The sequence below is a fragment of the Oncorhynchus mykiss genome, chromosome 1 (genome assembly GCF_013265735.2).
Source record: "Oncorhynchus mykiss isolate Arlee chromosome 1, USDA_OmykA_1.1, whole genome shotgun sequence".
In the NCBI taxonomy this organism is placed as follows: Eukaryota; Metazoa; Chordata; class Actinopteri; order Salmoniformes; family Salmonidae; genus Oncorhynchus; species Oncorhynchus mykiss.
The window spans coordinates 72,363,614-72,376,598 of NC_048565.1; the positions used below are offsets into that span (position 1 = coordinate 72,363,614).

At 43.1% G+C, this 12,985-nt stretch overlaps 1 protein-coding gene across 1 annotated transcript; it reads left to right on the forward strand.

The window, feature by feature from the left end:
• Positions 1-6,599: 6,599 nt before the first annotated feature.
• LOC110528865 (otoraplin) lies at positions 6,600-8,166 on the forward strand. Its single transcript, XM_021611028.2, has 4 exons — positions 6,600-6,868; positions 7,118-7,257; positions 7,681-7,797; positions 7,967-8,166. The coding sequence occupies exons 1-4, from the start codon at positions 6,742-6,744 to the stop codon at positions 7,988-7,990; spliced, it is 408 nt and encodes a 135-aa protein (XP_021466703.1). The 5' UTR covers positions 6,600-6,741; the 3' UTR covers positions 7,991-8,166.
• Positions 8,167-12,985: the final 4,819 nt, after the last annotated feature.

The following is a 12,985-nucleotide window of genomic DNA, read 5'->3' on the forward strand; positions in this document are numbered from 1 at the left end:
AGAGGGTAAGATACAATAGTGACTGGGTATTTGTAACCTGTATGTCTCCTCATTGACCCTCCGGAGAACCTTGAACGGCCCTACAAACCGGGGGCTCAGATTCTTGCAGGGCAGACTGAGTGGGAGGTTCCTGGTAGAGAGCCAAATGTGGTCCCCAGGTTGGAACACAGGGGTCTCACTGTGGTGGCAGTCTGCCTGTTCCTTCTGACAATGGACGGCATGCTGGAGTCTCACGTGTGCTTCGCATCACACCCCCTCCATGCGCCGGAACCACTCATCTACCGCAGGAGCCGCGGTCTGGCACGGGGTCCATGGGGCCAGGGCCGGCTGGAAACCCAAAACACATTCGAAGGGGGTCAACCCAGTGGAGGAGTGACGTAGGGGGTTCTGGGCGTACTCTGCCCAGGGAAGGAATCGTGCCCACTCACCCTGCTGGTCCTGACAATGACTTCTCAGGAACCTCCCCAGCTCCTGGTTCATCCTCTCCACCTGCCCGATGGACTGAGGCCGATATCCGGAAGTGAGGCTGACCGTGACCCCGAGCTTCTCCATGAAGGCCTTCCATACTCGTAATGTGAATTCGGGGCTTCGGTCAGAAACAATGTCCTCCGGAAGGCCATAATGCCGGATGACCTGCTGGAAGAGTGCCTCAGCGACCTGAGCAAATGAGGAGACCAGGAAGAGGGATTAAGCGACATGACTTGGAAAATCTATCCACTACCACCAGAATGGTGGTGAAACCATCAGAGGAGCGGAAGATTGGTTACAAAGTGAATGGATAGATGTGACCAAGGTTGCTGAGGCACGGGAAGCGGCAGGAGCTTCCCTGCTGGAGCATTCCGGGGGGACTTGGTTTGAGCACATATGGAAAAGGAGTTGACATACCGAGTGACATCCTGCACCAAGGTGGGCCACCTGTACTTTTCAGCGATGGAGTGGATGGTGCGAGAAATACCTGGATGTTCAGCGACGACAGCTGTGTGTGCCCAGGTCAGCAGCCGATCCCTTATCCCTGTCGGAACGTAGATGCGCTCGTGAGGACAATTCCTGGGTGTGAGCTCCCTCTCTAGAGCCTGGCGGATGTCCACATCTACGTCCCAAACCACTAGACCTATGACTCGGGAGGATGGGATTATGGGTTCCCTATGGACATGAACCTCTCCCGAATCATAGATATCAAATCAAATCAAATCCAATTTTATTTGTCACATACACATGGTTAGCAGATGTTAATGCGAGTGTAGCGAAATGCTTGTGCTTCTAGTTCCGACAATGCAGTAATAACCAACAAGTAATCTAACTAACAATTCCAAAACTACTGTCTTGTACACAGTGTAAGGGGATAAAGAATATGTACATAAGGATATATGAATGAGTGATGGTACAGAGCAGCATAGGCAAGATACAGTAGATGGTATCGAGTACAGTATGTACAAATGAGATGAGTATGTAAACAAAGTGGCATAGTTTAAAGTGGCTAGTGATACATGTATTACATAAGGATACAGTCGATGATATAGAGTACAGTATATACGTATGCATATGAGATGAATAATGTAGGGTAAGTAACATTATATAAGGTAGCATTGTTTAAAGTGGCTAGTGATATATTTACATCATTTCCCATCAATTCCCATTATTAAAGTGGCTGGAGTTGAGTCAGTGTCAGTGTGTTGGCAGCAGCCACTCAATGTTAGTGGTGGCTGTTTAACAGTCTGATGGCCTTGAGATAGAAGCTGTTTTTCAGTCTCTCGGTCCCAGATTTGATGCACCTGTACTGACCTCGCCTTCTGGATGATAGCGGGGTGAACAGGCAGTGGCTCGGGTGGTTGATGTCCTTGATGATATTTATGGCCTTCCTGTGACATCGGGTGGTGTAGGTGTCATGGAGGGCAGGTAGTTTGCCCCCGGTGATGCGTTGTGCAGACCTCACCACCCTCTGGAGAGCCTTACGGTTGAGTGCGGAGCAGTTGCCGTACCAGGCGGTGATACAGCCCGCCAGGATGCTCTCGATTGTGCATCTGTAGAAGTTTGTGAGTGCTTTTGGTGACAAGCCGAATTTCTTCAGCCTCCTGAGGTTGAAGAGGCGCTGCTGCGCCTTCTTCACAATGCTGTCTGTGTGAGTGGACCAATTCAGTTTGTCTGTGATGTGTATGCCGAGGAACTTAAAACTTGCTACCCTCTCCACTACTGTTCCATCGATGTGGATAGGGGGGTGTTCCCTCTGCTGTTTCCTGAAGTCCACAATCATCTCCTTAGTTTTGTTGACGTTGAGTGTGAGGTTATTTTCCTGACACCACACTCCGAGGGCCCTCACCTCCTCCCTGTAGGCCGTCTCGTCGTTGTTGGTAATCAAGCCTACCACTGTTGTGTCGTCCGCAAACTTGATGATTGAGTTGGAGGCGTGCGTGGCCACGCAGTCGTGGGTGAACAGGGAGTACAGGAGAGGGCTCAGAACGCACCCTTGTGGGGCCCCAGTGTTGAGGATCAGCGGGGAGGAGATGTTGTTGCCTACCCTCACCACGGGGCAGGGCAACGTCCTTGATGTTCTTAGAACCTGGGCGATAGGTCAGCATGAAGTCGAATTTGGTGAAGAGAAGTGCCCACCTGGCTTGGCACGGATTCAGTCTTCTTGCTGTCCGTATGTACTCTAGGTTCCGATGGTCAGTGAGGATGACGAATGGTTCCTTAGCACCCTCCAGCCAGTGTCTCCACTCCTCCAATGCCAACTTCACCGCCAGGAGCTCCCAATCGCAGATGTCGTAATTCCTCTCTGCGGAGGATAGTTTCTTGGAGTAAAAAAAGCACAAGGATGCAATTTCAATGGGCTACCCTGTCTTTGTGACTAAACTGCCCCCACGCCCACCTCAGATGCGGCTACCTCAACCACAAAAGGTAGCGTGGGATCTGGATGTTTTAGCAAGGGGTGGAGGTGGGAGGATACGAAAGGCCTCGTCGGCTGCTAGAGACCACACCAACCTACGAGGCCCACCCTTGAGGAGGGAGGTGAGTAGGGTGGCGACGGCACTGAAGTTCCCGATGAAGAGGCGGTTGAAGTTGGCAAACCCCAAAAACCCTTGTAACCCCTTGATGGTGGTTGGGACTGGCTATGACCTCATCGCATCTACCTTCTTGTCCTGTATCTTCATTCCCTGTGGGCTGATTTGGTAACCCAAGAAGCATACAGCCCTCTGATGGAATTGGCACTTCTCCGCCTTGACAAACAGGTGATTGGCCAAGAGGCGTTCCAGGACTGCTCGAACGGGGGTGATGTGATCTTCCAGGTAGGTCGAGAAGATCAGGATGTAATCGATGTATACAATCACCTGATGTCCGTGCATGTCCCTGAACACCTTGTTGATTAATTCCTGAAAAACTGACGGAGCATTGGCTAAGCCAAAGGACATAACCGAGTACTCGAAGTGGCTCAACATCGTGCTGAACGCCGTCTTCCACTCATTCCCCTCCCAGATGCGGATGAGATTGTAGGCACTCCGCAGGTCTAGTTTGGTGAAGAACTTGTGCTGCTCGGTGGCACAAGAGGGTACTGATACTTTGTGGTGATGTCATTGAGTCCTCGATAATTGATATAAGTGCATAATCCTCCCTCCTTCTTGGCCATGAAGAAGAAACCAGCCGGCGTAGGGACGTGGATGTGCCGATGAAACCCTATTGGAGGGCCTCTTGAATATAATCCTCCATGGCCTGGGTCTCAGCCACAGACAGAGGGTAGATGCATCTGCGATAAGGTGTAGCACCGGAAAATAGGTTGATGACACAGTCCCAGGGGCGATGATGAGAGAGACAGGTAACGCGGGTCTTGGAGAATACCTCCCTTAGGTCCTGGTATTCCTCTGGGATGTTGGGCTGAAGGGCAACCACAGGACTCTCAACTGACGTGGAACCACATGGGACAGGGAAGCAGGTCCTCCGGCATTCAGGTGACCAGTCTGATTATCATCCTCGACCATGAGATGGTAGGGCCATGGCGTTGGAGACAAGTGAGGCCGAGGATGATTTTGTGAACTAGTGCACTGGTGATGAAGGGGATGTTCTCCTGGTGATTGGACTCCATCGTGAGGGTGAGTGGTTGAGTGATGTGTATGATGGTTCCAGATCCTAATGGCTGACAGTCGAGACTTTGAACCGGAAAAGAAGAGGAGAAGAGGCTCTGATCCCGAGTGCTCGCCGGAGGGAGAGAAGCGATGAGAATGCCGATGCTCCCGGATGAAGGTTATCCAGATGGATGGCCATCGCAATGAGTGAGTCCAGGGTGAGGTTATTGTCACGACAGGCCAGTTCCATCTGGACCTCCTCGCGCAGACCTCTAATAAATATTTACTCTGAGCTGCGCTTCGGTAGGTTGGTGGTAGATGGAAGGCCGTGTTGCCCAACCGAGTCCTTTGAAGAATGTCTCTGGTGGTCAATTGGATACGTTGTAGTAACGTTGTTGTGTGATAGACAGGATACTCTGTCTGTTCCTTCCTAACCCTCGTTTGCATCTGCTGTTGCTAACTCAACGTCTAGGAGGTATCACTTCTGTAGTGAATAAGAGTTCAAAGTTCATACCATTCGCAACCAAAGCTCACGCTGATGTTGGCTTCGTTCTGTAGTTATTATCTGAACCATTCTGACATAGGACCGTCGTCCTATAAAAGTTTTATAGCCCATGTCCCTTCACAGGGGCGGGCCACTGATTGAGCAGAGCCCTATCTTATGAAAACCCAAATCTCACATTTTAGAAGCTAAAATCACATTTCATCCCATCACAAATAATTTCATATTCAGACATTTCAATTGAACAACAATTCCATGTGAATCCGATAACTCTGATGTGTAGACTTTCCACTGTAGAGTTTATGTCATCTTATCATTGATGAGAATGTCTCAGATGACAACCAAACTGACATCATATTCATTAAGTACCACCGCATATGTTCAATTGTTCGGATTACCAGAATTTAGTTCATTTCCCCCCACCTTCTGATGTTCCCAGAATCTCTATGTTAGCCAAGGGTTTTGCAAATGTAACCTCAGTAGGGTAGAGAGAGGAAAAAGGGGGGGGGTATTTATGACTGTCATAAACCTACCCCCCAGGCCAACGTCATGACAGTACAATCAAGACAAAACAAATGGAAAATAAATGTAGATCGGTGGCAGCTAGAAAGCCGGTGATGACGACCGCCGAACGCCGCCCGAACAAGGAGAGGCACCAACTTCGGTGGAAGTTGTGACAATAAGTCACATCTGTGACATAACTGCAGATAAAATTTAGGCCTAGATTCAATCCGTATCGCGGAAGATCCACGCAATAGCGTGATTGAAATTTAAAGGCGATGTTCCTGCATTCGCAGAGACTGCATTCACGGTAAACGCTGCATATGTTGGCTCTAATGGAAATAATCTTTAAATTTCAATCGCACTATAACGCAGATCTTTGACTATATAGATTGAACCTAGTGCTTTTGTTCAAAACAAGTGAGAGGCTCTGAAAACAATATTGTTAACAAGTTGTGTGCATTCACGTGCTTTAAACTCATAGAGAACTACGATTGGCTAACGGCAAACAAGCTGCATCAACCATAAACTAAAAGTACAGCTATTATGCTCATTAACAAATTAAGAGGTAATAATCCACATGAATAGATTGTCTTTATAAATAATGTTTTGTTGTTGCATTTAACTGCAGAAATCCTGTTATCAAGGTAATTTCCTTAGTATGTGACGTCAGAGTTCAGAAATGATGGACAAGTGTCCCACTAGTAATTACTAGTTAAAGGTGCGTTCAAGTTCATTTTCCCCAGTTGTATGCTGGTGTTTAAGAATTTACCAGTTTTTCGAACTCATGATCAATCCAGTTTTACTGACACCATTTCCAGCTGCCATGTAGGTAAAACCTGAAGACATGGCCCATCTTTTGTAGGCTCCTGCTAGGATATCACCAAGGTGTAGTCTGCAAAACAACAAACCTGTTAGCCTAAATGGAACTACTGGAAATGAAGGGCAGAAAGAATATATTCCCTAAACGCAGTAATGTCCTGAATTACATTTTTTATTTAACCAGGCAAGTAAGTTAAGAACAAAGTCGTATTTATAATGACAGCCTACACCGGCCAAACCCTAACAATGCTGGGCCCATTGTGCCAGGGTCTGTAGTGATGCCTCTAGCACTGAGATGCAGTGCCTTAGACCGCTGCGCCACTAGGGGGCTCCCTAGTGGCGCAGCGGTCTAAGGCACTGCATCTCAGATTAGGTGCATCTCAGATTAGGTGCATCTCAGATTAGGTGTTATTTAAGAGGAGGAACAGAATGCGGAGAAGGAGAATTCACAGATATTATCTGTTTCTTATGGAACTCTGGAGAAATCAAGTGGATGTTGTTGAATCATACTCAAATCTCAAATGTTCTATAAAGCACTAAGGATATACCTGTTTATGGCAGCTGCATGTTGCCAAACACAAAAGAACAAACAAGAAAACATACAAATATCCATGTCTGTTTTTGATAAGAGCTCACTGCAGGGCTTTTGTTTTTCCCATAAAACTTGCAGACACTTTTTTTCTTTTTCGTTTAGGAATGTGGAATGTGGAGCTGGTCAACTCTGATTGGTCAGAATTCCTGTGATGAACGGGTTCTGCCCATCCAGACAAAGGAGAAGAAGTGTGTGGAAGTTTACAGTAGTGAGTTATTTCGCACTCACTCACACACATACAGTACATTCACTTTCTCACCGTCTTCAGGATGAACCATCCACTGCATTTCGCTCTCCTGCTCCTCTCTTTGGGATTTCTGTACCAGACCACCACCAATGCTGTTCTTATGGACAAACTGGCAAACAGCAAAATCTGTGCAGATGAGGAATGCTCATGTGAGTACAGTAGATTTTATGCACCTTACCGATCAGAAGACCATTTTTGGAGAGTATGGATTTGGGTTCTCTATTCAGACATTCTGCATTTTTTGAGGGGTGTGACAATACCATGCACCCATCAATCAATCCAGTCAATAGTGGCTTTATATGTGATTTGACAAAAGAGTGCACAGTCAATGTATTTTCTTATTTTATATACTGTCGGTAATTTGCTTTCATGTTGTTTTTGTTGTTGTTCCCTCTCAGATGCTATCTCTATGGCCGTGGCTCTGGATGACTTCACCGCTCCTGACTGCAGATTCATCAACATCAGGAAGGACCAGATGATCTATGTGTACTCCAAACTCACACCAGAGGAGGGCACTGGAGTCTTCTGGTCTGGAAGTGTATGTTCTATGATGACGGGTTTGTTTCCAGAGTTACAGAAACATTTTCATCACTGTTCACAATATGTTTTTAGAAAATGGTTCATCCAAACCGTTTTTGTCAATTCATGTTGAAATGTAAAGACCGTAGGGAAATTATTCCATGTGATCAATGTACCAATCAAATCAGGTGATTCTATGCTCCATCTTGTTGGTCGTGAGGTTCATACCTTTTGAGGTGCATTTTGCTGTGCCTGTCACATTGTTCAATCATTTTGAGTTGTGGAATGTGTGAGATTTGGGCAGAAACTCACAGATATATGACTCAATCACACAAATGCATCTATTCTGCTCTTCCTAAACCTGCCCCCTAGATATGAATGTTTCTGTCATGGTGAAACACTTTAGCACATCTATCTAGCACCATGTTCCTCTCTCTGGCAGGTTTACAGTGAGCGTTATGTGGACCAGATGGGCATCCTCGGCTACTTCCCCAGCAACCTGGTGAAGGAGACTACCAAGTTTAAGAAGGATGCTGATACTGTGGCGATCCCTACGGCCGTGAGTATTACCTCAACTTCCACGCATTCAACACTATAGCTACCACAACATGTTGTTTGTCTCCATTCATTCTGGCTCAGTAGCTACATTCTCACAGGTAATCAACAGATCCTGAAGTATTACTTATTGTTGTAGTTTTGATCATTGTTACATTTGTTCTCTCTTGCAGGACGTTGACTTCTACTGTTTCTGAATCTCTGGATGATGTAGGCCTCTTTATTGATCAACTGTTTTGCTTTTTTTCTATTACAAAGGAAATATGTGAAAGTAGAGATCCTTATGATCTGCGGAGCAAAGTTTTTATTATTTCAAAGACTTTTCTTGTATTTTGATATAGAAAATGTGTCAATAAATCCCTTTCATCCCAATGTTTGTTCTGTACTTGTTGAATCTTCTCAAATCAGTGATTAAATTATCACTAATATGACTCAAACAAATGTTCTAAGCTTACTGTAGGTTATATTAAACTTGTTGTAGTTTGGCTGAGTGGAAATTCTATGTTTCCAAGTACCCAAACATACAACAATATCACAGTGAGGCTAGGATACTGCTGCTGTGTGTTGGAAAGACTCCTGTATATTTTGGATGTGTTTAGATCCTTAGTAAACAGGACCGCGGAGTAAGCCTGCCAGGGTTATGGGAGTTACCTTGTTTCATAGGATTAGGTGTTATGAAAAGCACTACTGAAAACATTCTGATAAAATGTTGGTGGAAGATAATATCAATTTGATATGCATGGAAACAGATAGAGGAAGGAGAAAGCGTGTCATTGATTTTGCAGTTGATGAGGCAAAACCTCATCATCTGGCTGGGTATGAGAAATTTATTAGAAACAACCTAACGACTTGATATTAGGTTATAGAGTAGTAAATACCTCTAGAATAAATATTATGTGAAGATTTGTCAAGAAGATATTTTACAGTGGAAATAGAAAGATTCGTTTTTTTGGGGGGCCGTGTGGAGCGTGAAGTTGTGTATTTATCTGTGGTGATGGAATTTCTTTGGGGATGCATCCTGGTCTGTGGATGTTGAATGGCTGAAAATTGAAGTTAATTATGTTTAAGAGCACATTCTCTTCCTCCTGCTGTAGTGGTATTAATGATATTACCTAATTTAATGTGTTATCCTGAATGAAGCTCTTTGTAGCAGTGTCAAACCTGCATTTACATAATCAAGCAAAGGTCGTTATAATCCAGAAAAAAGTAAGCAAACTGTGTTTTACACAAAATATTTAAGTGTCACAGTGGAAAAATGATTAGGTCACTTTAAAATATAGTAAATATTATTTGTTTCCTCTTCCTTGCCTCTTTCATAAACATTTGCATATTTGCATATATTTTATTAACACCGTGAGAAAGGTAAACACGAAAACCAATTTTCCCAGTATACCCTTACAATGAGGCTAATTCGAAATGTGGTTGCATAGTCTTGTCTCTCGCTCTCTGTCACATGCAAGCATGCACCCACACATGCATGCACCAACAGTGCATTCAGAAAGTATTAAGACACTTGGACTTTTTCACATTGTGTTACTTTACAGCCTTATTCTAAAAAAAATGTTTTTTTAATAATTGGAACCCGAAGCTTGTAGAGTTATACCCAAGAAGACTCGAGGCTGTAATCGCTGCCAAAGGTGCTTCAACAAAGTACTGAGTAAATGGTCTGAATACTTACATACATATAATATTTCCGTTTTTATTATATTAAATTAGCAGCATTTTCTAAAAACCTGTTTTTGCTTTGTCATTATTGGGTATTGTGTGTAGATTGATGAGGGGGAAAAACAATTGAATCCATTTTAGAATAAGGCTGTTATGTAACAAAATGTGGAAAAAGTCAAGGGGTCTGAAAACCTCCCGAATGCACTGTATGTGTGTGCGTCCACACACCACACACACACACACACGCACACACACACACACACACACGCGCGCACACACACAGATAGAGACACACCTACACTCAGAAACGCATCGACACACTGATTGTGTTATTCGGTGTGAGTGAACATTCGCTGTGTGTATGAGTGTGAAGGGTATGTAAAGGTGTTAAAGGCAGTGTAAGGTCATCAGGGATGTGTGGTGAAGGTGAGCTACCGAGGTATGGTAATGACCCATCTGCTGCCATGGCAATGGTACTCAGGCCTACATGCTCACCTTGAGAGAAGAATGCAAATCAGCTTTGGAATTCTAAACATATGAATTTGAAATGTCATGTTTTTAATTTCCTAATGTTAATGCATTTCTTATGGGTTGGTAATGACACCCCGAGGAAGGCAGCTTCCAAAACTTTGGTGACTATTAATGAATAATTTGCATCAGAGCAAAAGTGGGTGCCCAAATCCTCTTTTGAATACTAATTATCCCAATTAATACTAACTAGAAAAATTGTGTGATTTTGCTAAACTAATATTTGAGTATTTAATCTATGTTGCATATAAATACTGTACATGTATCCATTAACCATTTGATCAGCATCAAAATGATTGGCAAATTGCAACAAACAACTTGAACTGCAGTGTATTAAAGCTGGTTTTCATAAAACAATAGTAATGGGAAATGACATGCACCTGCTTGCTAAAATAGTCTTGATTCCAATGAAAAACACATAACAATTTACGAGTAGATGAACCGATCTCTCATTGTTATGGCTTCTGATACCAGACAACTGATTCTAGGTTCTGCGTCTAGGTTCTCTATTTCCGCTACCAATTAAATAACGAACGTTAGGAACATCGAAAATCATCAAAGGCCTGTAATAAATTAATGTAAAATACTTGTATGCTTGTAACAATGGAGTATACATCATCAAATGTTTGATGTCAACATAGAATACAATTTTTGTGCAATTTGAATTAATTGTATTAGACCTACAGTATTTATAGGCTAAACAACATGAGTTTTCAATTAATACAATGTGTAGGGTAAATTGCCACAGTAGATTTTAGTGGTAAACGAGGAAATACTTTATTTTAGTTTTACAGAATGACTATCAAATAGATACTGTACATCAGTTCTTAGTCTGCTCAATTAGCAGGTTTTAAATTAACAGTTTCTAGGCTTTAGTGGGAATGGTAATACGGTAGCCAATAGGCCTAATGGTTGCAACTGACATCAGCTGTGTGGCTGGTCATAGCCCGTATTGACAGTTTAACAAGAGATGAACTTGCTATAATACGTTAGGCCCATAATGGTTGCAATTGGCCTGATAGTTTTAACTATTTCTTTGAAGCTATACTGTGTTTGTTTACAGTTACATTGTTTACAAACAACAGAGTTAAACACACTTATATTTGGGTTTATGAGGGAGTTGTTCATGAGGCATTTATAAGTTATATTCTTCAAGAATCAATGTACAGTATATATCATTCATTTAAAAGTTTTTAAAAAATTGTGAAATCACAGATTGCCCCATAAATTCAACCCTATGCCTCAGGAAATCTGATGATTCAGTTTGGAGCCAGGCCAACAGGAGGGATTTGTGTGGTTATTTCATCATTAAGAAACTAAATACGCTTTTTCTTTTTCGTCCAGGGGCCTCATTACATTTCAAAGGATAAACTCCCACACCGGAGACATCAAGGACGACTCCAATCAAAAATTAGATTAGAAATGAATCAATCATGCAGTTAACTTTAATGTTCAAAAACAAGAAAATTGTGATGCTCGTAGTAGTTTAGACAATAATTCTGTTTATTAAGGAACACATCTTCACCCAGTGGGGAATCATTTACATGATGTGAAAGTAACGTGACCAGAGATCGAAATGTCTCCTTTATGAGCTCATTTTATAGTGATAGCTCAGCGTGACTCACTTTTGAAACATGCACGCTTACATCCACTCACGCACACACACGCATGCACACGCACGCACGCGCACACACACACAAACAAACAAACACACAGAGGTTTTTCAGAGAATACATGCTTTTGCCTTCATGATTTAACATGCCCTGATATTTCCTTTCTCAGTTAAGACTCCCTCCTCAGGATGTGTGGACATTATTTATCTCTCCTCTCCATTTGATTGGCTGTGAAACCTCCATGTCCCGCACTGCGTCATTTCCACCGCCCTGTTACAGCTGGGAAGGAATTAAATTCATCAACGTGTCCATTTTCTTCAGTTTCACTTAAACACTTAAACAACAAAATGTGTTTTATGCTGTCCAAGGCTGTTTATTCCTGATAATTCCAAGATATGTTTATTTCTTATCCTTTTAGATTTATTAATTTACTTTTTTTTAAACTCATTATTCTATTTATTAATTTGACCAGAAGCACATTGGATACTGGCGGCTAACCAGTGAAGAAGAGAGCGTTGTCACAAGAAAAAATCAATAGTCTCTCCCTCTCTCTATCTGTCCAGATCAATACAAACCTGTTTATGTTCCCTTCAACTGCAAAATGTCACCAAGGGAAAATATTTCTAGCTGCACAGCTATAGCCCATGGCTCTCAAAACTGCAGTATTTGCCCAACAGCATTAGACATTGGAAGATGAAACAGCACTCTCCCATATCCTTTGTTTTTCTTGATAAACATTCATTCTAAAATAAAATCCCTTACTGAAATAGGTTGCTTTCATTCTGAAACCTCAAACAACCACTTCAGCAGAGTAGGGGGGCGAGTGAAGTACATGGTGTTCTGGGGATACACACTGAGTGTACAAAACATGCTCTTTCCATGACATAGACTGATCAGGTGAATCCAGCTGAAAGCTACGATCCCTTATTGATGTAACCTGTTAAATCCACTTCAATCAGGGTAGATGAAGGGGAGGCGATAGGTTTAAAAAAAATAAGCTTTGAAACAGTTGAGACATGGATTGTGTATGTATGCCATTCAGAGGGTGAATGGGCAAGACAAAATATTTAAGTGCCTTTGAATGGGGTATGGTAGTAGGTGCCAGGTTTGTGTCAAGAACTGGAATGCTGCTCTGTTTTTCATGCTAAACAGTTTCCTGTGTGTATCAAGAACAGTCCACCACCCAAAGGACATCCAGCCAACTTGACGCAACTGTGGGAAGCATTGGAGTCAACACGGGACAGCATCCCTGTGGAACACTTTCAACACCTTCTAGAGTCCATGCCCCGACGAATTGAGGCTGTTCTGATGGCAAAAGGGGAGGGCGCAACTCAATATTAGGAAAGTGTTCTTAATGTTTTCTACACTCAGTGTACATGTAGTACC

Bases quoted from the DNA above. Each gene is read 5' to 3' on its own strand.
- LOC110528865 (XM_021611028.2), top strand. From the start codon at position 6,742: ATGAACCATCCACTGCATTTCGCTCTCCTGCTCCTCTCTTTGGGATTT. The intron at 6,869-7,117 runs GTGAGTACAGTA...GTTCCCTCTCAG, and splicing joins TGCAGATGAGGAATGCTCAT to ATGCTATCTCTATGGCCGTG. The intron at 7,798-7,966 runs GTGAGTATTACC...TCTCTCTTGCAG, and splicing joins CTGTGGCGATCCCTACGGCC to GACGTTGACTTCTACTGTTT.